The 26,097-nt window shown below is 39.2% G+C and overlaps 1 protein-coding gene across 2 annotated transcripts in view; it reads right to left on the bottom strand.

Moving 5' to 3' along the window:
• ABAT (4-aminobutyrate aminotransferase) overlaps window positions 1-26,097 on the bottom strand; it is a 127,899-nt gene that overhangs the window by 37,356 nt on the left and 64,446 nt on the right. For both annotated transcript variants that reach the window (XM_020972931.1, XM_020972932.2), the window contains exons 3-5: window positions 4,854-4,951; window positions 3,219-3,248; window positions 1,689-1,806 (exon numbers count right to left, since the gene is read on the bottom strand). In XM_020972931.1, the coding sequence (XP_020828590.1) occupies window positions 1,689-1,806; window positions 3,219-3,248; window positions 4,854-4,951 (246 nt within the window). The remainder of the gene's footprint in view (window positions 1-1,688; window positions 1,807-3,218; window positions 3,249-4,853; window positions 4,952-26,097) is intronic.

Here is a 26,097-nt window from a genome sequence, read left to right as displayed (position 1 = left end):
GATCTTGGGGTAAATCCATTGAGGATAAAGACTATCTTACTTTTTGCTCTTGTATCCTTCCTATCTAGGGAAGTGCCTGGCACAGAATAGGGATGTAATAAATGCTTATTGACTGGCTGAAATCATTTAACATTTTAGGCCTCAGTTTCTACCTTTACCAAAAAAAAGAAGGGGTTGGACTAGCTGGCCTGTAAGGTAGGCCCCTTCAAGCTCTAAATGTATGATCCTATAGTGGAAGCTATCTGTAAACTGGAGAAGCAATTAATTTAATTTAACTCAATGGATTGAATTTTTAAAGCAGAAAAAATTCATAAAAGGTTGAATATAGAAGTTTTGCCAAGACCCAACCACCCTCAGTTTATGATGGATTCTTGTGAAGGAATTTGCAGCAGTTGCCACATCATCTCAATTTCTCTAGCCTGTAGCTCTTTATTGTATAATCAGCTTTTGATGGCAAGTAAATGTGTTTGAGGTAATGTCCTCAATAAATGCAGGAGTGTGGAAGGCAAAGTTAGTTTCAGCAGGAATATCTTGAGGCCAGTGTGGGGGGTGTAATGGTGAGTAGGAGGATAGCCAAAGATGATCTCTGCCATCAAGCATCCTTAGTTATCTCTAAGGGCACATGCTTCATCAGCTCTTCAGCCTACAGGTCTTTAAATTTAGCAGGGAATCAACTGAAAAAAAATGTTTAAAAAGCACTCACTAACCCCAAAGCAAGTCTCCCAGCTGCAATTGACATCACAGTTTCCTGGAGCTAAATGCATTTCCATATGAGACCTGCATATCATATATTTAGTTGGGTCCTGCAGCAATAGCAAAGCATATTTATAAGATGGGAAACTATAGTAGTGAAGCTCAGGATCAGGGATACGACTGCAGTAAGGGGGTATCTACTGGATCAACATATTTGTGCAGGATTGAGAAGCCAAAAGAAAGGCCAAATTTGTTACCTGTCTTTTTTTTTTCTTCAAGTTTCAGAAGGCTTTATGGACTATTTATAGGGTGTCACATAATGCACAATATCAATTTAACATGAAATTACATGTAAGTTTAAATGAAATCTGTACCTATATCTAAACTCCACAAATTCGAAAATTTGCACATGCATAGTACCAAAGAGACAAGATTATTCAGACTTTACTGTAGCTAAATGATTTGCTCAGTTGGACTAACCAGACACAGGATTTAATTATTTGAGCACCTAATCCAGAGCTCTTATCAATTTGTTGCACTGAATTAAATTTACATATCTAATTGAAATTCAGTTATTTAACAAACATGTTTGTTAAATATGTTTAGTCATATTAAGGCAGGTTTCAGCCAGTGTTATCTAGCTTAAATGTTAAGTTCTTGCTTTCTGAAGACCTATGTCTTTAATTTGCTTTACATATACTCAATAAAGTTAATGACAGCCATGGTGATGGAGGTGTATCAAGACTCTTTTGCTGCCATTGAGGGAGTTCAAGGATTTATCTCAGGTCAAGTAGCTTAGAAAGAAGCCTGAATAATCTGAAAAAAAAAATTATTAGTCCCTGGTAAACAATGAAGTATTTTTCTTCATTGGTAACAGAACATGCATACAAATTGTTTTTCAGTAGCTTAAGTGATTTCCATTTATACTAATTCACCTATATTCCTTCCCACATTCTCCCCTGTGACCAATGATGCCCATCTTTTGTGAAACTTACCTATAGGAAGGGAGGAAATTTGAGAATAAAGATCTAACATCCGGTTGCCATCCACATCCACCAGATAGTTTCCTCGGCTCTCATTGTAGTTGCAGAAGAAATGAACGGATTCTGCATTCTTTCAGAAAAGGAGAGAAACTGATTCAGGCTTATCACAACCCTGTAGCTGCAGGTGCAATCTAAGTCAACCTTCTATTTTTTAAAAATTGGTAAAAAACCATTAGAACAATCTCTGTTCTAATCAATGAGTTTTAAAAAAGAGGACATGGTTTCACCACACATCCAGAATGGATGCTGGGCAATGTTCTCTCCCAAAAGGCTGAGTGCAGTTTTAAACTTTAATAACTTAAAACTGTATTCAGACTTTTGAGACACCCTGAAATACACAGCGTATATTCAGATATCATGAATAACCATGGTTCTTTCACATTCTTCCTGTATTCAGTCTAAAAGACTCAGTAGATTATATCAGATAGACAGAGAATCCCATAGCAGGAGGGTAGACTCTGTTTAGCTAAGTAGAAAATATTCTCAAATTCTTAGTTCCTATTTGCAACTGTATCAGAAATGCCACAGTGGATCATATCAGTGGCTCCTTTATCCCAGTGTCTGGCTCTGATCGGGATGAGACTATGGCGCTACTCTTCTCTGAAGGTTATGAAATTTACATATGTGATATGTCTCTATGACCCATGGATTTACATATGCCCCAAATCTATACTTAATCTAAAGGGAAGCAAATGAGTGAACGTAGCTGCTAAAATTTGCATCAGAATGAGTCAGGTCAAAACACCAAGAGCCAAATGCCTCCTTTTTATTTTTGTAATACTAAAACTTAGTGCATTTGTCCTTTAATTTAGAAACAGATGATTCCATTCTCAGGCAGAGATGAGACATCTCAGTGTATATGGTGTATGTGTTGGGGTTGGGGGATGAAGAAGGGGACAAAGTGCTTAGAAAGTGTCAGAATTCTGGAAGCAACATCTAAGTTTGCACAAGAGAACAAGTGATGAGATAGATAGATGTTACGACCTTGTGACAAAAGTTAGCATCACGGAGTCCTTTTGGTATTCTCTGTGCCCAATCATGGCCCAGCCTAGACAACTTTCTCATACAAATCCCTTGTTTTACAGGTCAACACGAAGAAAGACCACGTAGGAACACTTGACACCCTGGACCTGCTTCCCCCTAGCCAGCCTGCTTTGCCACAAAGAAATTTCCCCTGACTTTCTTGCTTTCACCTCCTTCTAGAATACATAGCTTTAAAATCAGCCTTCATGTAATAGGCCAGTCTCAAACAGGAGTCAAGAAGTTGTGGTTCTCCCTACATTTCCTTGCTGCCTGTAGGCTGGGACTCACTGGGGTCAGTGGCAGGAGCTGCTGTCCTTTTGGCCCAACAGACCAATTGTCCTGACTCCTTCCAGAAAGGAGCATTTGGAAAAGTCATTAAATAAGCTTATGATCAAATTGTAAATTCAGAAACATGAAATTTTCGTAAAAAAATAAAATGGATGATCCATGGAAATTTACCTGAATTCCGTTCAACTGCTTCATTAATTCCTGAAAGCAAAACCAAAAACCATTATTGGAGAAAGCTAAAATGACTCAGGACTTTTATTAGGAAACAGTACATCACTTTTCTGACTTTATCAGAAGAAGAAACAATACGGATAAAACAATTCAATAGCCAAGTTAACACACCAATGAAAAGTCATTACAGAAGTTTCAGGGAGGAAGGATGAGGATTTGAGAAAATTAATATTAACTAAGACTCTGTGCCAAATGGATCTTCTATTAGGTAAGCTTTCTTACACCCAATCTAAAATGAACTGAACTGAAAATGGTGGGAGAACTAGGGGGAAGGGATCATAGAGGCAAGGAAAGTAGTCGCCAGAACTACCTTGTTTATGATAAAGAACACAGTGTAGTCACCCAAGAGAAATTCTTTCTAATTCTAACCCTCTTAAAGCTTGGTGGTAGGAGGGGGAATGGGCTGGGTACAGGGGCTCCAGGGCTTGGACCTATTTTAGAAACACATCCAACCCTACTTACTACCCCTGCAGATTCAGAAGTTCTCTTTAGATAACTTGTTCATGTGAGAATTGTGATTGAAACTGTTGATCTTCTGCTGATAAGAGTATTGGCCTTCAACTTCAACTTTAAGTCTTTTGGAATTCATAGAATCACAGATCTAGAGCTGGAAGGACCTCAGCGTCCATGTGGTACAAGCCACTCACTGCAGGGATGAGGAAACAAACCTGGAGATGTTAGGTGAACTGTCTCAAGTATATACAGGGAAGTAAGAGTCTGAGAAGGATTTCAATTCAGGCCATCTGACTTTAGAGCCAGTCCTCTTTCAAATGCATCATGTTCTTCCCATTCAACCACTGCATGGCTAAATGTTCTACCCTGGTGGTTGTAGCATTTAGGAATAAGCGATTATATACAGACTACCTAAAAGACATGGGTGTATCAAATCTGCCTGTGCTACCATCAAGGGAGCTCAGGTATTTGTCCCAGGTCAAGTAGCATTTGTGATGGGTGAGCTGGTAGATAAGGACAGAAGAGACAAAAAAAGTCATCTAGACTGGGGCCAATAGCTACAGCCTTCACCTCTGTCAAATCTTTTATCCCAGCTGTCAATCAACAAGGATTAGATGAGCAGGCCTCCAAACACATTTTAAGTGCTTGCTGCTAACAAGCAACAAAACTGACAAGCCTGTGTTTCCTCTGCTTTGGTTTTCCCCTTCCCATTCTCCAGTAGAGAGGCTAATATAGGGAGGAACTGAAGCAAAGGGCCTGGATGATACACAACCTAAGTAAAGTCCACGAATATCAGAGGGTTGACTATAATTGGCAAAGTCAAGATGGAAGGGAGCGAGCCCTCACTTTTTCCTTTAACCTCATTGGTTTATGATTCCAACACTGAATTTGTTTATTATTTATATTCTCTATTGCATGTGGACCTGGGTTAAAAAGAGATGGGATAAAGAGATTATAAGGTGATCTACTGAAAACTGGCCCCATCTAACACTCTACACAGGTCATCCTGCAGGTATAGGTGGCTATGACCGTTACTCTATCATTTTTCTTGCCTCACAAGCCTCATGCTCTTCTCTCCTAAATTCATTCCCAATTCACACATGCCAGATATGGCCAACTTACTCTAGATCTAGGTCCAGGGACTTCAGTCTTCATCAGAGGTCCATCATAATCAAAGTCAACATCAATTTTGGCTGCAGCTTGACTGATAGATCTGCATCCTGCATGAGCAATATGAAAATCACATGAGACCAATGGGACATATTCAATAGCCATTTATAGCTAACCTAAGGCTTCATACATCAGAGAATGTCTTTGAGATTGGAGTGAGAGGAGCCTAAAAGATGTAATATCATTTGAAGAATGAGCTGAAGAACCAGGCTGTTGAACAGTCATTCTCTCTCTCTCTCAACATTCTTTTTAAAATTATAAAATTTCAATTAAAAATATTTGTATTCTCTATTCCTCTACCCCCAATGAAAACAAAACAAAACAAAAATTCTTATAGCAAATATACATAGTTAAGCAAAACAAATTCCCACGTTGGCCATATCCAAAGATGTATTTTATTCTGAACCCTTGGTTCATCATTTCTCTGTAAGGAGGTGGCTCCTTGATATTCAAAGTTATTATCTCAGGGTTGGAAAGGGCGTTAGATCATTTAGTCCAACTTGTAAGTGAAATAAGAATCCCTTCTACAATAAACCCAATGACTGGTGTTCCGGTTTCCACTGGAAGACACATATTACTTGTGTGAACTTGGGCAAATTACTTATATTGCTGGGCCTCAGTTTTCTCATCTGTATCACCTTCACTTTTTTTTGGGTGGTGATGGTGAAGTAATTGAGGTTAAGTGACTTGCCCAGGGTCACACAACTACTAAGTGTCAAGTGTCTGGTCTGAGGCCAGATTTGAACTCAGGTCCTCCTGACTTCAATTTCCTCATGAAAAATGAAATGGACTTTCATGGAACTTGAAGGACTTGATGGCCTCTGAGTTCCCTTAAAGTCATGATCCTATGACTTTCGAGACACAAAATTTATATCACTGTATCTGATGCTCCAACTAAAAGATTCTCTGTTGATGGCAAGATTCTTTAAGAGTTCTTATTCAAGGAACTATTTAGTGAAACCCATGACAATGCAAAGGAAATTGGTCTAATGATGATAACCATTATAATGATATGCTCAAAATATACTGTCGATATTCTACACATGTATAACCAAAAAAGGAGATATACTGGCCACATAGCAAGAATGAGGGACAACAAACAGCCTTAGAAGAGTACCTTAGAGATATTAAAAGAATAAGCCCTAGAGACACTAAGTACCCTATAGAAAATTTTTTGAAAAAAATTGATATTAATGCCCACCATCCCCCATTATTCCCATACTCCCATGACCTTGAATCCTGAAAGTCCTCTTTTTGTTCATAGCCTCTTATCTTTCCTAAGCTTATTCTTTATCCTCATTGTGACTTCTAGGTCTTCCATCTCTCCTTGTCCTTTCAGCCCATTTTGTTTTCCCTTTTGCCCCTTTGTGGTTTTGACCCTATATGGTTGACTAGTTCAGTAATATATTGTCCTATCTTTGAATTTTTATCCTCCCCCATCTTATCACCATTTAGGCCTTGCCAAACTCCAGCCTCAGTTTACCTCTCACCCTCTAGTTTCTCTGCTCCTACTTAAGTACTCTTAAACAGTATCATAGAAAGTAAAAAAAAAAAAGACTGTGCTAATTGAACTCACAATAGTCAGCTTAGTGTTTTCCCTGTGTTGTCTTGTATTCACCGAATACCTTTTATTTACTTGGTTCTATTCATGTATTATCTCCCCTGTATAATGTAAGCTCCTTGAGGTCACACACTGTTCCTAGCATTTAGTGCACAGGGCCTTGTGCACAGTAGGCACTTACTAAATGCTTATTGAATTGAAGAATCACATGTGATGGATTGTAGGGGAGTTAATATTTAGCAGTGGTGAGGGACACCCACAGCACTTACAACACAAATGTACCAGAGACTCCTACTATCAGGCACACTTGTTTCTCTTGGGAGCCAAATTTACCTCCTAACACTGTTATAAGGATCAAATGAGATACATTTGTAAAGAGTTTACTTAGCATGGTGCTTGGCACATAGTAGGTACTAAATAAATGCTTCGTTGCTTTCTTCTTCCTTCCCTCCTTTCTTCCTTCTTTTCTTCCTTCCCTCCCTCTTTCTTTCCTTCCTTCCTTCTTTCCTTCCTCTTTCCCTCCCTCCTTCCTTCCTCCAAAATGGATAAAAAGTATTACGAGACTGCCATTCAACAAATCATCAGATGTTATTTATCCTTCATTTTTCTTTCTTTCTTATTTTGGTGAAGCAATTGAGGTTAAGTGACTTGCCCAGGGTCACATAGCTAGTAAGTGTGAAGTGTCTGGGGCTAGATTTGAACTCAGGTCCTCCTGACTCCAAGGCCAGAGCTCTATCCACTGCACCACTAGTTAGCTGCTCTTATCCTTCATTTTCCAAGAGAACTAAAATCATCAGATAGACAAAAAAGAAATCACCTGCCAGTGGCTTAAAAAAAAACATACAAAAACAACTTACATAATTATCTTCCTCTAAAATAAAAAAAAAGTGAGTAAGAAAGGGGGAGAATTGATTTAGAGCAGAACTCAGATGACAATAACATATTTAATTTACACTTCAATTTCCATGAACAAGATAATTCTTAGGGATACCAAAGAAGGCGTTCAAATAAACCACACAAAGTAATCATATGTATCGTAGAAAATTGAACACCTGGCTTATTTTAATCCATGAAGAAGCAAACTTTTTTTTAATACTGGAGGTAAATTTTTTTAAAAGAGTACTTGAATACTTGAAGGTAAGTGATTTGCTTGGTGTAAGTATCCCCTCCATCCATGAAAGCTGCAACCCTCCTCTGATTTGGTAGATAGATGATCTTTAAGAATTGCTAGGACCTAAGATTTCACAGCCCAGCAATTGCTTGGGTGATCAGTATCTCCAGTTTATCTAGGTGAGTCCTCAGATGGCAGGCATGCAAACTACCTGACCCATCCTCAAAGTCTTCCTAGCTTGATAGGAATTGTGAGAATTTGAAGTCTGCTGGCATAGCCTTTGAGAACCTAGGATCACCCTAAGAAGGTATGGCATAGGGGTAGGAAACTGATTATTTTATTCAAATAGTTATGGCTATGCAAAATATTATGACTTTTTGTATTAAAATATTCATGTCAACCTTCATTAGTTGTGCTAACACTGGAGAACTCTCCACTTATTGATTCTACTCTTGTTAATTTTTAAAGTCATAAAAATTGTTTTTATTCTGAACTTAACAAGGTGTAAATAAAACAGGCATTTCCATATATATGGTAGAAGAAAAAGACATGTTTGTACATATAAGTGTGCAACTTGTTCTTTTTAAGTATATTCCAAAAGTTTTAATAGCTTAAAATTGTACTTAGACTTTGGTATACCCTCCATAGGTTCAATCCATGGTTTTAGAATCTATCCCACTTACCTGTGCTTCTTTATGGCCCTCCTTTTATTTTCTTCCACATATTAAAAAAAAATGCCCCAATGATCCTTTTATTCTTTCTCCCTTCCTAATCTTATCTCTATCCTGTCCTGTATTCCTAACCCTGCCCTCCCCATTGGAAAAAGAAAAGAAAAACAAAACCCTTGTAATAAATACACAGAGTTGAGCACCTTGGCTCTGCCTGAAACTATGTCTTATTCTACCTTGAGATCATCACCTCTGTGTCGAGAGGTGGGTAGCATCAGTCATCTAGAATCATAACCAGTCATTGCATTGTTCAGAGTTCTCAAATCTCTCAATGTTATTTTTCCTTTATAATGCTGTTGTTGTATACATTTTTCTCCTTGTTCTGCTTCCTTCACTCTGTATTAGTTCATACATGCTTTCCTAGGTTTCTCTGAAAGTATTCATTTTGTCATTTTATATACATAAGAATATCCCATTACATTCCTATACTATAATTTGTTTAGCCACTCTAATAGATGGGAGAATCTTTTCCAGTTCTTTATTACTATATGAAGAGCTGCAATAAATATTTTTATACATATGGGTCTTTTTTCCTCTTTCTTTAATCTCAGAGTATAGGCCTAGAAGTGGTTATCACTGGGTCAAAGGAAATTCCTAGTTTAGTGTCTTTTGTTAAATTCTACCTGCAGAAACCAGAGATTTATTTTCTGATAAAGTAAGCAACCAATGACTATTCAGAAATGTTGAAAAGAGAGACTCAGAAACAAGCAAGATTTCTTTGCAGCTTACTGACTTACCTTGCTTTTTTTTCCTCCTCAAATGAAAGACCAAACTGATCTTCTCTTCTTTCTCTAATCACATAGAGCCAGAAAATGAACAGTAACATAATAGCTCACCAAATAATTGCAAATTCATATAAGCATGGAAAATTAAATGGGATAGAACCTACAGTAAGAAGGTATTTGATTTAATCTCCTCACCAACATTGGAATCCTTCAACTACACCCCAGATATATGAATGTCATCTGGATTCTGTCTTAATACTAGTAGTGACGGAGAACCAGTGATAAGTGTTTAACAATCAGTTCTCAGAAATATGATATACTTTTAAGTTTCATTTGCATTATTAATATTTTTCTCCATCACTTTATTAATTCTAGACAATCAACAAAACAAAACAAAAACAAATCCTGACTTGTATGTCTGCAGTTTCTGAGGTATAAATGTTCACACCTGAAATTTAACAATCAGCTCACCAGGAAAGCTGGCTTCAGCACATCCCTGAAGAGAACATATCTCACAATGTGGCCTCTTAGGAGAACATTTTTTTTTTCATGGATTGAACCAAAATCTGCCTCCTTCTAATTTTCCTCTGTTTGTTCCTAGTTTTGTCTTTGAAATTAACATAGGCTATAGCAGGAGTTTGCCAATTATAGGCAGGACCATTGCCTGTTTTTGTAGCCTGTGATCTAAAAATGGTTTTTACATTTTAAAGTAAAGTTTTATTGTATTTTTAAATGTAAAGGCAATTCTTAACTCCCAGGCAGCACAAAAACAGACTGCAGGCCCTATTTGATCCTCATTGTGACTGGCTATGCTCTCTCCTACATAACAACTATCATTCAAACATCTTCTCTTTGTCAGGTTCAACATTCCAAATTCCTTCAATTCTGTCTCAGATGATATGGCTTCAGACTTCTCAGTGTCCTGGTTACCCTCTAGATAAAATGTTAACAGGTGGCCAAAGAATAATAATCCACAGATTCAGGGCATTTTGTTCACTCTCTAGATCCATGATTCTTCTTATTAATATGGTGTATTATATTGATAGTTTCCCTGAAACTGAACTAACTCTACATTCTTGTTATATATTCAACTTAGTTATAGAATATAATCTTTGTAATATGTTTTAGTCTCCTTGTTAATATTATATTTACAAATTTCTGTATCAATGTTCATTGGGGACATTGGTGTCTAATCTTATTTCTCCAATTTTTTTCTTTGGAGGCAATCGGGGTTAAGTGACTTGCCCAGGGTCACACAGCTAGTAAGCGTCTGAGGTTGAATTTCAACTCAGGTCCTCCTGACTCCAGGGCCAGTGCTCTATCCACTGCACTACCTAGCTGCCCCTCTCCATTTTTTTTGGGGGGGGAACAAATGGACCTTTTCTTAATATGAGAAGTAGTATCTATTTAAAACCAACAGCTAGAATCATATGTAATGGGGAAAACTAAACACTTTTCCAAAAAGATCAGAAGTAAAGTAAGGATGTATATTATCACTGCTACTCTTTGTATAGTGCTAGAAATGCCAAGTATAGTAGTAAGACAAGAAATGGCAGGAATAAGCACTTATTCAGTGCCCTACCAGTCAAACTACTAAAGGATTACTTTATAGAGCTAGAAAAAATAATAACAAAATTCAACTAGAGAAACAAAATATGAGGAATCTCAAGGGAATTAAGGAAAAAAAGTGGGAGGGAAGGGGCCTAGTAGTACAAGAAATCAAACTATATTACAAAGAAGTAAAATGTTAAGAACTAGAGAGGTTGATACATACATAACGTACAAAAGCAAATGAATACACCTTTGATAAGCTGAAATAGCCCAGCTTTTAGGGATAAGGACTCACTATTTGACAAAAATTGCTGGAAAAACTGAAACCAGGTATAGACAAATAATCTCAAACTGTATACCATCATAATCTCTAAATGGATATGTAACTTTGATCAAAAACGAGTAACCATTATAAACAATTTAAAAGACTAAGGGAAGAAATTACCTTTGTGATCTATAGCTAGGGGATGAGTTCATGACCAAACAGGGGATAAAGAGGATCAGAAAAGATAAAATGGAAAATTTTTACTACATGAAATTTAAAAGTTTTTGTATGTAACCAATGCAGCTAAAATGACAAAGGAACAGATAAGTGAAGAAAAACACCTTCATAACAAGTTCCTTTGATAAAGGTTTTATTTCCAAGATACATAAGGAATTCATTCAAATTTGAAAGAATAAAAGGCATTCCCCAGTTGATAACTGGTCACAAGATATGAACAGGCAGTTTTCTAAGTGAGAAATCCAAGATACCTATAACCACATAAAAATACTTCAAATCACTAATAATTAGAGAAATGCAAATTAAAGAAATTCTGACATTTCATCTCACATCCGTCAGGTTGGCAAAGTTGACCTAAAAAAAGGAAAATAACAAATGTTGAAGGGGCTTTGGCACATTTATCATGCACTGTTAGTGGAGCTATGAATTGGTGAATTGGTCTAATCATTCTGAAAGTAATTTGGAATCAACCCCAAAAGTTATTAAACTTTGTAGACCCTTTGATTCAATGATGCTTTTCCTAGATCTACACCCCAGAGAAATAAAAGAAAGAGAAAAAAGGACCCATATGTAATAAAATATTTATAGAAGCTGTATTATAGAAGAACTAGAAACTGAGGGACTATCTTTCAACTGGTGAGCAGCTGAATAATGTAATGGAATATTATCATGCTGTAAAAAATGACAAAAGGGAGGGTTGCAGAGAAACCTGGGAAAACTTATATGAACTGATGCAGAATGAAGTGAGCAGAGCCAGAAGAAAAATGTATACAATAACAACAACATATAAAGACAAACAATTTTGAAGACTTAGGAACTTTGATCAGTACAGTGACCAACTAGGATTCCAGAGGACCGATGATGAAACATGTTACTCACCTCCTGGTAGGATTCAAGGTAGAGAAAAACATATCTATTTTTTTGGACAAGGCCAATGTGGGAATTAGTTTTGCTTGACTATACATATGTGTTACAAGAGTTTATGTTTTTATTTTTCTTGCAGGTGGAGTGAGAAAATAGATTATTTGAAAAAATTTTCACATAATTAAAAAAATCCAAATTTTAATCCTCTCCATTTTTTAAACTTTTATAGAGTCTTTGGACTTGAGAGGCATTTTTTTAAAATGGATTTTTAGTAATCTTTTGATTTTACTTTGTTTACATTTCTTATATCCTTCCCCATCTCCTTTCACTGATAGCCATCCTTAAAAACAAGGATTGTTTTTAAAAGAAAAAAATTAGCAAAACTAAATACATTGAAAAAAATCTAACATTATAAGAAATATTTTATACCCATGTAGCCTCATCTCTGACATTTTAACATTAATTAAAAGTGAATTCACTTTTTTAAGGCAACATAACTCTTTTTCTTACTGACCTATTTTTAAGAGATTATGCAATCTCAGATGAAAGTATTTAATTAAGTTGGAGATTCATAAGAATCTTATTTTTCCTTTATTCTCTGCTTGCCCCTCATGGGTCTGGTCAGCCATATTTCTTGTCTGTCCAGGAATATCATGTGTTCCCAAGCTCAATGACAAGCAAAAGGCAAAACCTGGATAATATTAATAGGCAAAATTTTGATGTAGATGAGGGTGGCTTTCAGCAAGGTTCATTCTTTTTCATGTAGTTTCTACTTTTTTCTAATGCTTCTAAGTTTGACTGAAGCAGTGCCCTTTCAGTGATTAAGACTAGGTAAGAAATGAGACAGAGAATGGCCCTTTTTACCTAGTCAAAAAAAAAATCAATACGAAGACAAACAACAACAATGCCCCTACATCTACACTGAGCTATGGGGTTCTTGCCTGGGGACCCTCACACTCCACTGTAGTAATTTATTTGGGCTTATCTTCCCAGGCAGCACCCCAACCTCTAGTCCTTTCCTGTGTTAAGGAATGTTAAGGGGTTCCCTGAATTTGTCCCTTTGAGTTGCCACATTTTCCAGAAACACTGGACCAGCATATGCAGGAGGCCCTGAATGTGTCAAGGACAAAGGCCCTCCCGATTTAAGCTGACATAATTTGTATGCACATAGTAGGTGTTTAATTTAGTCTATTGACTGACTGACTAACTCATGTGTCAAATGAGAAAAAGGCCCCATTGGGGCAGCTAGGTGGCGCAGTGGATAGAGCACAGACCCTGGATTCAGGAGGACCTGAGTTCAAATCCGGCCTCAGACACATAACACTTACTAGCTGTGTGACCCTGGGCAAGTCACTTAACCCCATTGCCTAGCCAAAAAAAAAAAGAGAGAGAGAGAAAGAGAGAGAGAGAGAGAGAGAGAGAGAGAGAGAGAGAGAGAAAAGGTCCCCATAAACACAATTGCTGCTGTTCAGAAATATCTATTTTTCAGCTTGTAGAGATGTATGGTCCATAATAAATTCTTGCTTTCATTCATACACAGAGTGAATGTGACAGTCACTGCATCAGGTCTAATTTCTCCAATATCTGAATTTCATTCAGGTTTGGGACTAGACTTGTGATATCATTGGTATAGGGAGCCCCAAGTGTGGAAAATCCCTTTACCAATGCTGGCTGGTACCTCCTCTGAAACTAGTAGTCTCAGAGGCTAGGTGTGGTGACACATGCTTATCATCTCTGCTACTAGGGAAAGCTGAGGCTGATGGATTGCAGGATTTACATGAGTTGCAACAGGGCTAAAACTGATCTGATGACCACATTAAGTCCAGCACTTTTCTGGTTATCCCTGCCCCCTCCCCAGGGAATGGAAGACCACTGGACTGTAAGGATGGGAGAGCAGGTCCAAGTCAGAAAAACTGACTGGGTTAAAATTTCCATACGGATCAGTTTGGGATTGGGCCCACACCTAGCTGCTATATAATTCTTTAATTGCTTTACAATTCTATAATACCATAACATAAAAAATACCACATTACCTGCTATCCATCATCTACCCTATCCAATATACTGTCACTAGGGACAGCTTATGATCTGATCCTCCAAAGTGACTAGCACACAGTAAACATTCAGCAAATATTTGTTGGATAAAATGTCAAATGACAGCAACCACAAAAGATCAGGGAAGGTCTGCATAAAACATGCCTAATACTCCTATTTTGATTAAACCAATATCTGCATAATGAGATTTTAGTGTATTCTTTTCTCCATTGTTTTCAATGTTCATAGGCTTCTCTTCTGGGGGAAAAAAAAATTCCCCTAACTGATAACTTTCCTCCTGAGGAGGAAGTGCTTGGCCTTTTAAATGCCTGGAATAAGTAGCATTAGAGAGCTATCACTATTCTAATTACCACACTTTAGCATGTAAACAAATGAACCCTTTAGCAGGGACTCTTGGTGCCAAAGAGAGGAGTGACAATAATTGGCGGAAAAACTATAATGAGATGCACAGGTGCTTTGTGTAAGCTGGAGTCAAAATTGGAAACATATTGTTCTGATTTAAATGTATTTCGTCAACTCAATTCACAGACTGCATCAGAGGCAATAATGAGAAAAAAAAGGTTATTTGCTTTAGGAGGCCTCTTTTATGATATCCAAATGGAACAGCTATTGTTTGGAGTTTCATGCTTATCAAAGTGGTTTATATATGTCAATTCAATTCAACAGAGTACTTTCCAAGGGTCCTCTATGTACCAGGTACTGAAGAGGGTCATGGGATCACAGGGTCACATATTTAGGGCTAGAGGGACCTTAAGAGATAACCTAACTTAATACCCTCATTTTACAGATGAAGAGCCTGAGGCCTAGTGAGGTTGACCAAGATAAAATCAAGATTAGTGATTAATGATAAAAATGAATGATAAGACATGGTGCCTGCCCTCAAGAAACTTACTCTAGTGTTATAGACTACACTTTATAATTACTATTCAAGAACTGGAAAAGACCTAGCCCATTTTACAGATGGAACAGGAACCGGGAGAGATCACTGAAAAGGGCCTTGTTCAAGGTCACACAGTAAGTTGGTGTCAGAGCTGGCACTAAAATCCTTGTCTACTGGCTTCCAGACTAGTGCCCAAAGGAGGATCTCACTCAAAGTAATGAATTGAAAACCCAAAGGGATGTCTGTCTTTGTTTGTTTGTCCTCAACTCCTGTTAAGCATTCAGGGAAGACGGCCTAATGGCTATTAATCACCATCTCTTCCAAGCTATTTCTCCTGACTACCTGTGTCTCAACTGGCCTTGACCTTGCTGGAGCTTCTGCAGCACTTACCATACAATTCTTTACTCCCATTCAGTTCAGCACTCACGGATGTAGGATTACGTGTTGTTCCCAGGACCACAGAGCTTGAGCAGAAAGGGAACCTGTTCTACAGTTGCATTTTCAAACGTATGGCACTCAGTGCAGCGGCAGCCTTTGCTTAGAGCCTCAGCTGGGAATTCTCTTAGAAGTTCTGATTAATAACTAGGACTTCTCCCAGAGACCCCGACTTTAGGGTCAGCCCATTGACAAAAGCTGTTCATTACTTTGTCCTTATGGTATCAACCCCCTGGTGTATGTTTTCTCTTGGTAGCCACAGCAGGGTTCCAACCATTTTTTTTTCTACTTAGCTCCCCTGCAGCCACAGAGAGGTTCTAAAATAATAATAATAACTTGCATTTATATAACATTTTTGCAAAGTGTTTTACACACATTATTTCCTGAGTCTCACAAGAAGCCTGTGAGGTAGGTACTTACAAGTATTTTTTTGGAAGAGGGTCTGGTACTATAATTTCATCCATGTAGGGACCTCCTACTGTGAAAATTCTTTCTATCAATACAAATTTGCCCCTTGTAATCTTAGAAGACTGCCTGGAACAATGAGAAGTTAGTCACACAGCTCATATTATGTTAGTGGCAGGACTTGAACTCAGGTCTTCCTGATTCTGAGGTTGGCCCTGTGTCAACTATGCCTGGTTGGCTCTTACATTTATTATCCCCATATTACAGATAAGGAAAATTGAGTTTCAGAGAGCCTAAGTGATTTGTCCACGTTCACAAAGCTGGTAAGTGTCAGAGAAGGGATTTGAATCCAGGTCTTCTAGGATAGCTAAGTGGTACAATGGTTAGAGAGCTAAACCTGGAGTCCTGAGACACACTTACTAGCCATTCCATGGCACTGGGAAAATCGATTAACTTCTCTCTCTCTTTTTTTTCTTTCCTTTTTTTTTGGGGGGGGGCTAGGCAATGGGGTTAAGTGACTTGCCCAGGGTCACAGAGCTAGTAAGTATCCTAGCTGCCCCTGATTAACTTCTCTAGGCCTTGGTGGTTTATGGTGAGGGTAGCCTACATGGCTTCTAGGATTGCTTCATATTTGTGGTCCTATAGCTCTTCCCTAAGATGAGGAGGAAATATCTAGTGGATATGGGACCATTACGAAGGTACTCTGAGCATTTGAAAACATGGCAGTCCCTGGCCCTAGCTGAGATCACGGAACTTTTCAATTAGGACTGTTCTAATCCATTGTGGGAAAGGAGGCCAGCATTGCCTTCCCATCTGAAACACCCCCCCTCCCCAATTACCCTCCCCAACCAATCTCTTTGTTGCCAGGTGACCCTTTCACCCCACCCCCATTTCAATCTTCGGGTGATGGGCAGCTGCACCAATTCTCACCCACTAGCTATGGGAGAAGGAACTAATCAGGCATGGCAATTCTGCCTCTGAGCAGAAGTCCACAAGAGAGTCGGACCCGCAGGGCTGGATACACACAGCTGGGCAAGGCTAGAGCTGACATACAAACTGACATCTGCTTTGCTCCAACTCCTCCTGTCTTTTTTATCCCTAGCGTGAGCATTCCGCCACAGCAGGGAACTCACATGGGGAGCAGAAGGTCAGGATTAAGCCGAGTTCACTGAAAAAATTCAATGAACAACAATCCTAAAATCATAGGACATAGATTTAGAGCTACAAGAGATTTTAAAGGCGATCTAGTAATAGGATCATGAATCCAGAGCTGGAAGGGACCGCAGAGGTCAGTTAGTTTGACTCCTTCATTTTACAGCAAAGGAAACTGAGGCTCTGAAGTGTTGAAGTGACTTGAGTGCCCTGGCACTGCTAGTAAGTAAATCTGAGACTAGATTTGAACTCATGACTCCAGGTTTAGCACTTTAACCACTGGACCACCTAGCTATCCTGGAAGACTTGGATTCAAATCCCTTCTCTGACACCAGCTTTATGAACATGGGCAAGTCACTTAAGCTCTCTGAACCTCAGCTCATCTTGTACTGGTGGTGTCAGAAGCAGAATTTGAACCCAGGTTCTTTGACTCCAAATTCTGCCTTCTTTCATCTGTACCACACTGCCTTAAAGCATAGGGTCTCACACATAAACAAGTGATTAATATACATGTCATGATTTGATTTAATTTGCTTCCTCATTTTCATCAGGCCCTATTCCTTTTTTTTTTTCTTTTAGGCAATTGGGGTTACGTGACTTGCCCAGGGTCACACCTCTAGTAAGTGTCAAGTGTTTGGTCTGAGGCCAGATTTGAACTCAGGTCCTCCTGACTTCAAGGCCGGTGCTCTATCCACTGCACCACCTAGCTGGCCTCATAAATTTTTTTGAAGACCTACAATGTCCCTTTTTGCAAGTGGCTGGAAAGCAGCAACAGATCTCTTGTTCCCAACTGGGCCTTTTGGTCACTTGGGTTTTACAGCCTCAAAGTCATCTTTATTCTCCTTCATGTCTTGCCTCCTACAGCCAAATAGTTGCCAAGTCTGGTCAATTCTACCTCCACAATACTTCTTGTATCTGCTCCCTTATCCCCACTTCCATTGCTCCCGCACTAGTTCTTCACATCTCACCTGCACTATTTCAACAGCCTCATACTTGGTTTCTGTGACTCAATTTCTCCTCCCTCCCCAGTTAAATTTTCTACCTAGCTACCAAAATAATCTTCCTAAAGCACAAGTCTTACTAGGTAACTATCATGATCAAGAATCGTCAGTGGCTCCCTATTGTCTCTGAGCCTGGCATTAAAAGTCCATCCACTTTTGGGTCCAGCCTACCTTTCTACACTTACTCACATTATTCTCCCTCATACAGAAAGGGGTTAGGACTGACTTCTTTCTTCCACTTCCTAGAGTCTATACTCCTGAGATAACATAGTCAAAAAGGACATCCTGCAATAACAAGTCATTATTTTTTTTTAAACAGTGTGGCAGGAGGGCTAGACCTAGAATCGGGAAATGTTGGGTTCAAATCCTGCCTCCAGCACTTGGCAGTCATATGACCATGGCAAGACTCTCAACCTCTGTCAACCCCAGTCTCTTTATCTTCGGATAGAGAGGGGATAACAATCCCTGTAGAACCTGCCACACAGGATTGTTTGGAAAGAAGCTGAAGATAAGCTTTACAGGAGGCAGTGACTGCTGCACGGGGAGCAAGAGGACCTGAGTTCAAACCCAGCCTCTGGAGTTACTTGGTCATCTTTTTGTTTTGTTTCGTTTTGTTTTTAAATGGAGAACTCACACAAGGCAGGCCCTCACATGGAAGAATGCAGAAGAAACGATACAAGGACACTCTTGCCGTCTCTCTGAAGAACTTTAGTATCAGTTGTGAGACATGGGAAACACCATCACAAGACCTTCCATCACTGTGTGCCTGCATCACAGAAGGCACTATGCTCTGTGAGCCAAGCAGAATTGTAGTAGTTCAAAAGAAATGTGAGCTGTTCAAATTTATAGACATCTCTAATCCAAACATTCATATGAACTATTTGTGCCCAATCTGGGATAGAGCCTTCCGAACTCGTATTGGTCTGATCACCCACAGGCAGACACAGTGATGGCATTTTTGTCCTCCTCGAGAACAAAGGATAACAACCAACCCATGGCTGCTTGCTAACTCTGTGACTCCTGTCTTTGGCATGCCAGCTAACCAAGTCTCTGGGCTTAACACTTCCAGCAATTGATAAGTCTAACCTGGAGTGGAGGCTCAGGGCTTCTCAAACCAAAGAGGGGAAAGGGCAAGTGTAACTTCTGCCATTATCCAATCCAATAAGCATTTATTAATTTAATTAATTAACCCATCATTTATTTATTTATTTGACCCTCTATTGATCAAGGCACTATGCTAGATACTGGGGATATAAAGCAATCAATCAGTCACCATTTACTAGGCTCCTACTATGTGCCAGGCACTGTCCTAAGTGACGGGGAGATGAAAAGGGCAAAATAAGAGCCTTGATGGGCCTCCAGGAATCTACAGTCAACTGGGGAGGGAAGGGGGTACCACCCATAAACAGATACATATTACAAATGATAATTTGAGGTACAGGGAACAAACACTAGCCAGTAAGGGGATCATGACATGTTTTATGTATAGTAGATACAACATGAGTTGAGCTTCTAAGGAAGCTAGACATTTTAATTTAGCAATTAGTCAATGAGCATTTATTAAATGCTTGCAACTATTTGCCAGAATGGAGATAAAAAGTCAAAAGTGAAACAGTGGGGGCAGCTAGGTGGAGTAGTGGATAGAGCCCCAGTCCTGAAGTCAGAAGGACCTGAGTTCAAATCCAGCCTCAGACCAAATACTTCACACTTACTAGCTGTGTGACTCTGGGCAAGTCACTTAACCCCAATTGCCTAAAAAACCCAACAAAAACTGAAATAGTCTCTGTCCTCAAAGGGCTTACATTCTAACAGACAACATATACACATACACATATAAACAGAATATTTACAAAATGGATGTAAGGTACTTTAGGGATGGAGCAGCTGGGGGGAGGAGGAAGTGATCCAAAAAGGCTTCCTGTAGAAGGCAGCATATGAGCTGAGCTCTGAAGGAAACCAAGGATTTTAAAAATTGGAGGTGTGGAGAAAGGACATTCATGCAAAGAGAACAGCTAGTGTAAAGTGATGGAAAAAGGAGATGGAATGTTGGGTGTAGGAAGTAGAAAGGAGGCCAGTAGGCTGGAATTAGCCTAAGTGGAGGGCAATAATGTGTTAGAACACAGGAAATGTAGGAAGGGGCCAGATTGGGAAGAGCTTTTAAAATGCTAAATAGAGCAGCTTCTGATTGATCCTGGGAGTCTCTGGTCTGTACTAAGGGGATGACATGACCAGATGCTTTAGGAAGCACAGCAGCTACATGTATGATAAATTGGAGTAGGAAGAGATCTGAGGCAGCTGGATGGTGCAGTGGGTAGACAGCAGGACTGAGTTCAAATCTTGCCTTCAACACCTGGAGTCAAGAAGACTTGAGTTCAAATTCTGCCTCAGACACTTACTTATTAGCTGTGTGATCTTGATAAGTCACTTAAATTCTGTATCTGTGTCTCAGTTTCCTCATCTACAAAATAGAACCTATCTTACCAAGTTGTGAGGATCATATGAGTTCATATTTATAAAGTAGTCGGACAGCTTTAAAGTGCCATATAAATGCTAGCTATTGTTTTTTTTCTTTTAATTAGGAAGGATGAACCAATGGCCTTTGCAATAGCCCAGGTAAGAACTAAAGAGGGGCCTGAAATAGGACGGTGGCTGAGAGAAAGGAACATTTGAAAAGATGTTGTGAGGCGTAACTAGATGGCACAGTGGATAGAGCCCCAGCCCTAGAGTCAGGAGGACCTGAGTTTAAATGTGGCCTCAGACATTTGCTAGCTGTGTGACTCTGGGCAAATCACTTACCCCAATTCCCTAAAAAATTTTTTTAAAAACTGAAAAAGAAAAGATGTTGTGGAGATAGAAATGGTCAGGTTTAGTAATGGATTTCATATGTGGTATGAGCAACCAATAGTGAGGAGTCCAGGAAGTCACCAAGGTTGTGAATCTAGGTGACTGGAAGGATGGTGGTACCCTCGACTGAAAAAGTGAAGTCCAGAAGAGGGTGAGGTTGAGGTAAGGGGAGATAATCGGTTCTATTTTGGATGCCTTCAGGACCTCTAGTTTGAAATGTCCCACAGGCAAAGTTGGTGATCTGGGCTCAGAAGAGGGATTGGGGACTAGATATAGAGATTTGGGAGTCATTTGTATAGAGATGACAATTAAACCCATGGGAGCTGATGAGGTCTCCAAGTGAGAGACGGTACAGAAAAAAAGATAACGTGAAGAATAGAAGGGAGTGCATTCCAGGTATTGGGGACAGAATGAGCAAAGGAGCAGAAGACTGAATGTTGTACTTTTAAAAATTAATTTATTTTGATTCATCAACAATCACTTCCATATGCTTTTGAGTTTAAAACTTTTCTCCCCCTCCCTCCCCACCACCCTCCCCCAAACAGCGCAAAATCTGATATAGGCTATACATTTACATTCCTATTAAACATATTTTCACATTGGTGATGTTGTAAGTAAGAATTAGAACCAATAGGAGGAACAACCAGAAAGAGAAAACAAAACAGAAGAAAAAAAATAGCAAATAGTATGCTTCGATCTACATTTAAACTCCATAGTTCTTTCTTTGGATGTGGATAGCATTTTCCATCACGAGGCCTTTGGAGATGTCTTAGATACTTGTATTGCTTGGAAGGGTTAAATTTAGACTGAATGTTGTATTCAGAAACCGCAAAGAGGCCAGAAAAGAATGGAAAATGCATGAAGGGGAGTTATATGCAGTAGGCCTGGAAAGCTTGGCTGGAGCCAAATTATGTAAGGCTTCCAATGTTAAGCTGACTTTGTACTTTATCCTAGAAACAATAAGGAGCCATTGAAATTTCTTGATCAGGTTGTTAAACAGCCAGGAGAACATTTTAGCTCGGTTATTAGGCAGCTGGGTGGAATAATAGCTAATATTTATATAACAAAGTGATGTTGTGGAGGTAGAATCAATAAGACCTAGCAACCATTTGGATGGGAGTCTAGAGAAGAAAGAATAGTCAAGGATGACTTTGAGGTTTCAAACCTGGGTGAATAGAAGAATGGTGGTAATTTGAAAAGAAACAGAGATGTTTAGAGAAGAGGTGAGTTTTAGATGGGACATACTGAGTTATATTTCTTTATTCAATTTCATTATTTTTTTTTTTGTGAGGCAATTGGGGTTACGTGACTTGCCCAGAGTCACACAGCTAGTGAATGTTATGTGTCTACGGCTGGATTTGAACTCAGGTCCTGCTGACTCCAGAGCCAGTGCTCTATCCACTATGCCACCTAGCTGCCCCTTCAATTTTATTTTTATTTTTGGTTCCAAATTCTCTCTTCCTTTCCTCCTCCCTTACCATTGAGAAAGAATTATATGAAGTTATTTCCACATTAGCCATGTTAAAAAAAAAAGAGAAAGAAAGAAAAACAGAAAAAATATGCTTCAATCTGCACTCTGAGTCCATTAGTTTTCCATCTGAAGGTGGATAGCATTTTTCATCATGAGTCCTTCAAAACTGTGGTGAATCATTGTATTGATCAGAGCTATTAAGTCTTTCACAATTGATTATCTTTACAATACTGTTTTTACTGTGTTAACTATTTTCCTGGCTCTGTTCACTTCACTTTGTATCAGTTCATAAAAGTCTTCCCAGGTTTTTCTGAAACCATCCCCTTCATCATTTATTACAGCACAACAGTGTCACATTTATATACCATATACCATAACTTGCTTAGCTATTCCCCAGTTGATGGGCATCCTCTAAGTTTCCAATTCTTTGCCACTATAAAAAGAGCTGCTATAAATATTTTAGTACATATGAGTCTTTTTCCTTTTTCTTTGATCTCTCTGGGGTATAGACTTAGTAGTGGTATTGCTGGGTCAAAAAACATGCTTAATTTTGTAGCTTTTTGGGAAAAATTGCTTTTCAGAATGGTTGGACTAATTCCCAACTCCACCAACAGTATACTAATGTTTTAGTTCTATTTTTGACATGCTGAGTTAGAAATGTGTATGTGGAACCAGCTGGAAATAGACAGGAATCGGGTGATACAGAATTGGAACTCAGAAGAGACAGATGGAGAAAGATGATAATTGAATCAATGGGAAATGATGAGATTATCCTCAAGAGAGAAGATATAAACCAGGAGAGAACCTCAGGGGATGTCATGGTCAGGAGTCAGGAGGTGGATGCTGACCCAGCAAAAGACATCGAGGAGAATTAGGACAGCACAATATCCCAAAAACCCAAGGAAGAGAAAGAATACTGGAGGAAGGGGTGGTCAATAGTTCCAAAAGCTGCAGAGAAGTCCAGAAGAATAAGGACCAAGTATAAGTGATGAGGATGTGATTTAGCAATTGAGAGACCATTGGTAACTTTGCGGAGAGCATGTTTTGCTGAGCTGGTGAGGCCAGAAGCCAGATTGCAAAAGGTTGTTGAGAAGTGAGCAGAAAGAGGGGAAATGGAAGTCCCTCAAGTAGAGAGTACATTTAGGAATAAGGAGGAGAGATAGAGAACAGCTTGAAGGTATCAACAGGGTTAAAGCAAGAGATCTGAGTCAGGGACTGTGGGCATTAGGTTAACATACCTCTGGTTGCAGGGTCAGAGGCAGAGCAAGCCGAAGCCAAACAGCACAGGTGCAGGGCAAAGGAGATGTGAACCAAGAGTTCCAGGCTGTCATGTCTTCCAGGCTCCCCACTAGACTGATAAATCACAATTGCCCCACATTCCCCAAATAACCATAGGCCATCATGGTGTCCTGGGATCATACTGCCCTATGGGGTTTAGCCAATTTGAAAAATCAGGTTGGGACTGAGTAACCTGACCACAATTAAGGTAGCAGTACCCTCTGGCCAGAACATGCCCCTGTTGGGGATGATGGCTGGTAACAACATCCCAAAGCAGGGAAAACAGAAGAATAAAGAGCACCCACTTCATTTTTGGTGTTGAATTCTAGGTAACTCTCCAAATAGATATCACCTTGTACATTATTATCTTATGCTAAAATTAAAAATGACCTTATGTTTACTTTGTATACACCTTGTCTATACTTGTACATGTACATGGTATTTCCCCTGAACGTGAGCTCCTTGAGCAGGGTAGGGACTGTTCCATTTTTGTTTTTGTATCCCCAGGACAAAGTACAGGATCTGGCATATCATTGTTCAACTGTTTGGTTGTGTCTGACTCTTTGTGACTATAGCATGCCAATACTCTCCATGGGGATTTCTTGGCAAAGATACTACAGTGGTTTGCTATTTCCTCCTCCAGTGGGTTAAGGTAAACAGATGTTAAGTGACTTGCTGAGGGTCACAAAGCCAGATTTGAGGCCAGATTTGAACTCAGTTGTTCCTGACTCCAGGCCCAGCACTCTATCCACTGAACCACCTAGTTGCCTTCATCTTGAACACAGCAGGACCTTAATAATGAAGACTGAAGGTCTTACACAGGAGGATCAAAGAATGTGAAGGGAGTGAACATTAGGAACTTAGAGGCCTGGATCCCTGAATCAAAGGGGCTTCCTTTACCCTGGCAGACCAGACCTTTAGATACTTGGCTCAGACTCAACAAAATAAAAGCCTGAGTAAATGATGTGTCCACATGTGATAAGAACATAATGAAATGAATCATCTGAAAAAGGACTCTTCTTTTAGATCTGTTGACTAGTCTGAAATCCTGAGGCTGCAAGATGAGTGTCTCTTTCCAGGTCTCTCTGACCTACTTATCCCATTGGGCTGGAAAAACCCTACTGTGCAGAGGGAATCAACTTGAGCTATCTCTGATTTCAATCACCCCCTTGAATTAGTCAATTTGATATGATAAAAAATATACATACATACATATTTTTTACTCATCTTATTCTACATTTTCCCTTCCTGAAATGAATTACTCTCTTTGGAGCAGATTTAACAGAACATGGGCCTAATTAGGTAATTTTTCCATTAGAATGTAAGCCCCTTAAAGGCAGAGACTGCCTCTCTTTTCTGTTTTTATCCCCATTACTCAGCATGAAGAGGGCATTTAACAAACGCTTTTTGAAAGTTTGGCTCCAAAGAAGAGATATGAGAAGATGCCTCTCCCCACTCCTTGGGAGAGGTATGTGAGTATATGGGGAGGATGGGTGGAAGAATGCATATACTATAGTATTTTTTCAATGTACTAATGGACTTTGCTGAAAATTTCCCCTCTCTTTAAAAAAAAATTGTTATATGGAGAGGCTTTCTTGAAGATGGGAGGGAAAGGGATACAGGAGGAAATCTAAGCAAGGGAAAAACAAAAAAAAAGTCAACAAAATATAAAAAATAAATATGTATTAGTTAACTTGGTACTTTACTGAGAAGGAGTAACTTAGATCTCTCTATCTTGTCAAAATCTAAACCGTATTCTGCCTTGGGTGTCCCCTTTCTTATGTTCTAATACCTCACTCCTCTCTACTGCAACCCAGTGACAATGGCCTCCTTGCTGTTCTTCACACAAAGCACTCCATCTCCAGACCTTGGCGTGTTTCACTGACTGTCCTCCATGCATGGAACTCTCTGCCACCTCATCTCTGCTTCCTAGCTTCCCTGGCTTCCTTCAAGCCCCAGCTGAAGTCTGACCTTCTACAAGAAGGCCTTCCCAGTCCTCCTTAATCTTAGCACCTTCTCTCTGTGGTTACCCCCAATTTATCCTATCTATATATCTACATATAGATATACAGATATATACACAGATAGTACACAACTGTTTTCATGTTGCCTCCCTATTAAACTGTTAGCTGCATGAAAGCAGAGATTGCCTTTTGCCTTTCTTTGTATCTTTGGCACTTAGCACAGTGCCTTGCAAATTGGAGATGCTCAATAAATGCTAGTTGCTGCTGGGAAAGCTGGAAAAGGGTTTGGCAGAAACTAGGCAGAGACCAAAATCTTAAGTCATCTACCAAAATAAAGTCAAAATGGATACACAATTTAGATAATAAGGCTGACACTATAAGCAAACTGGGAGAACAAGGAATAGTTTACTTGCCAGATTTATGGAGAACAGAAGAATTTATGACCAAACAAGACATATAAAACATTATGAAATGCAAAATGGATAATTTTGATTACATTAAATTGAACATTTCTTACAAAAACAAAACCAATGCAACCAAGCTTAGGAGGGAAGCAGAAAACTGGGAAAGAATTTTTATAACCAGTGTCTCTGATAAGGGCCTCATTTCTAAAACATATAGAGAACTAAGTCAAATTTATAAGAATACAAGTCATTCCCCAATTGATAA

This window comes from Phascolarctos cinereus, unplaced genomic scaffold (assembly GCF_003287225.1).
Source record: "Phascolarctos cinereus isolate Bilbo 61053 unplaced genomic scaffold, phaCin_HiC Scaffold_4;HRSCAF=312, whole genome shotgun sequence".
Taxonomy (NCBI): Eukaryota; Metazoa; Chordata; class Mammalia; order Diprotodontia; family Phascolarctidae; genus Phascolarctos; species Phascolarctos cinereus.
Note: the sequence above shows the minus strand (reverse complement) of the source record. Positions and strands in the feature narration are given on the sequence as shown.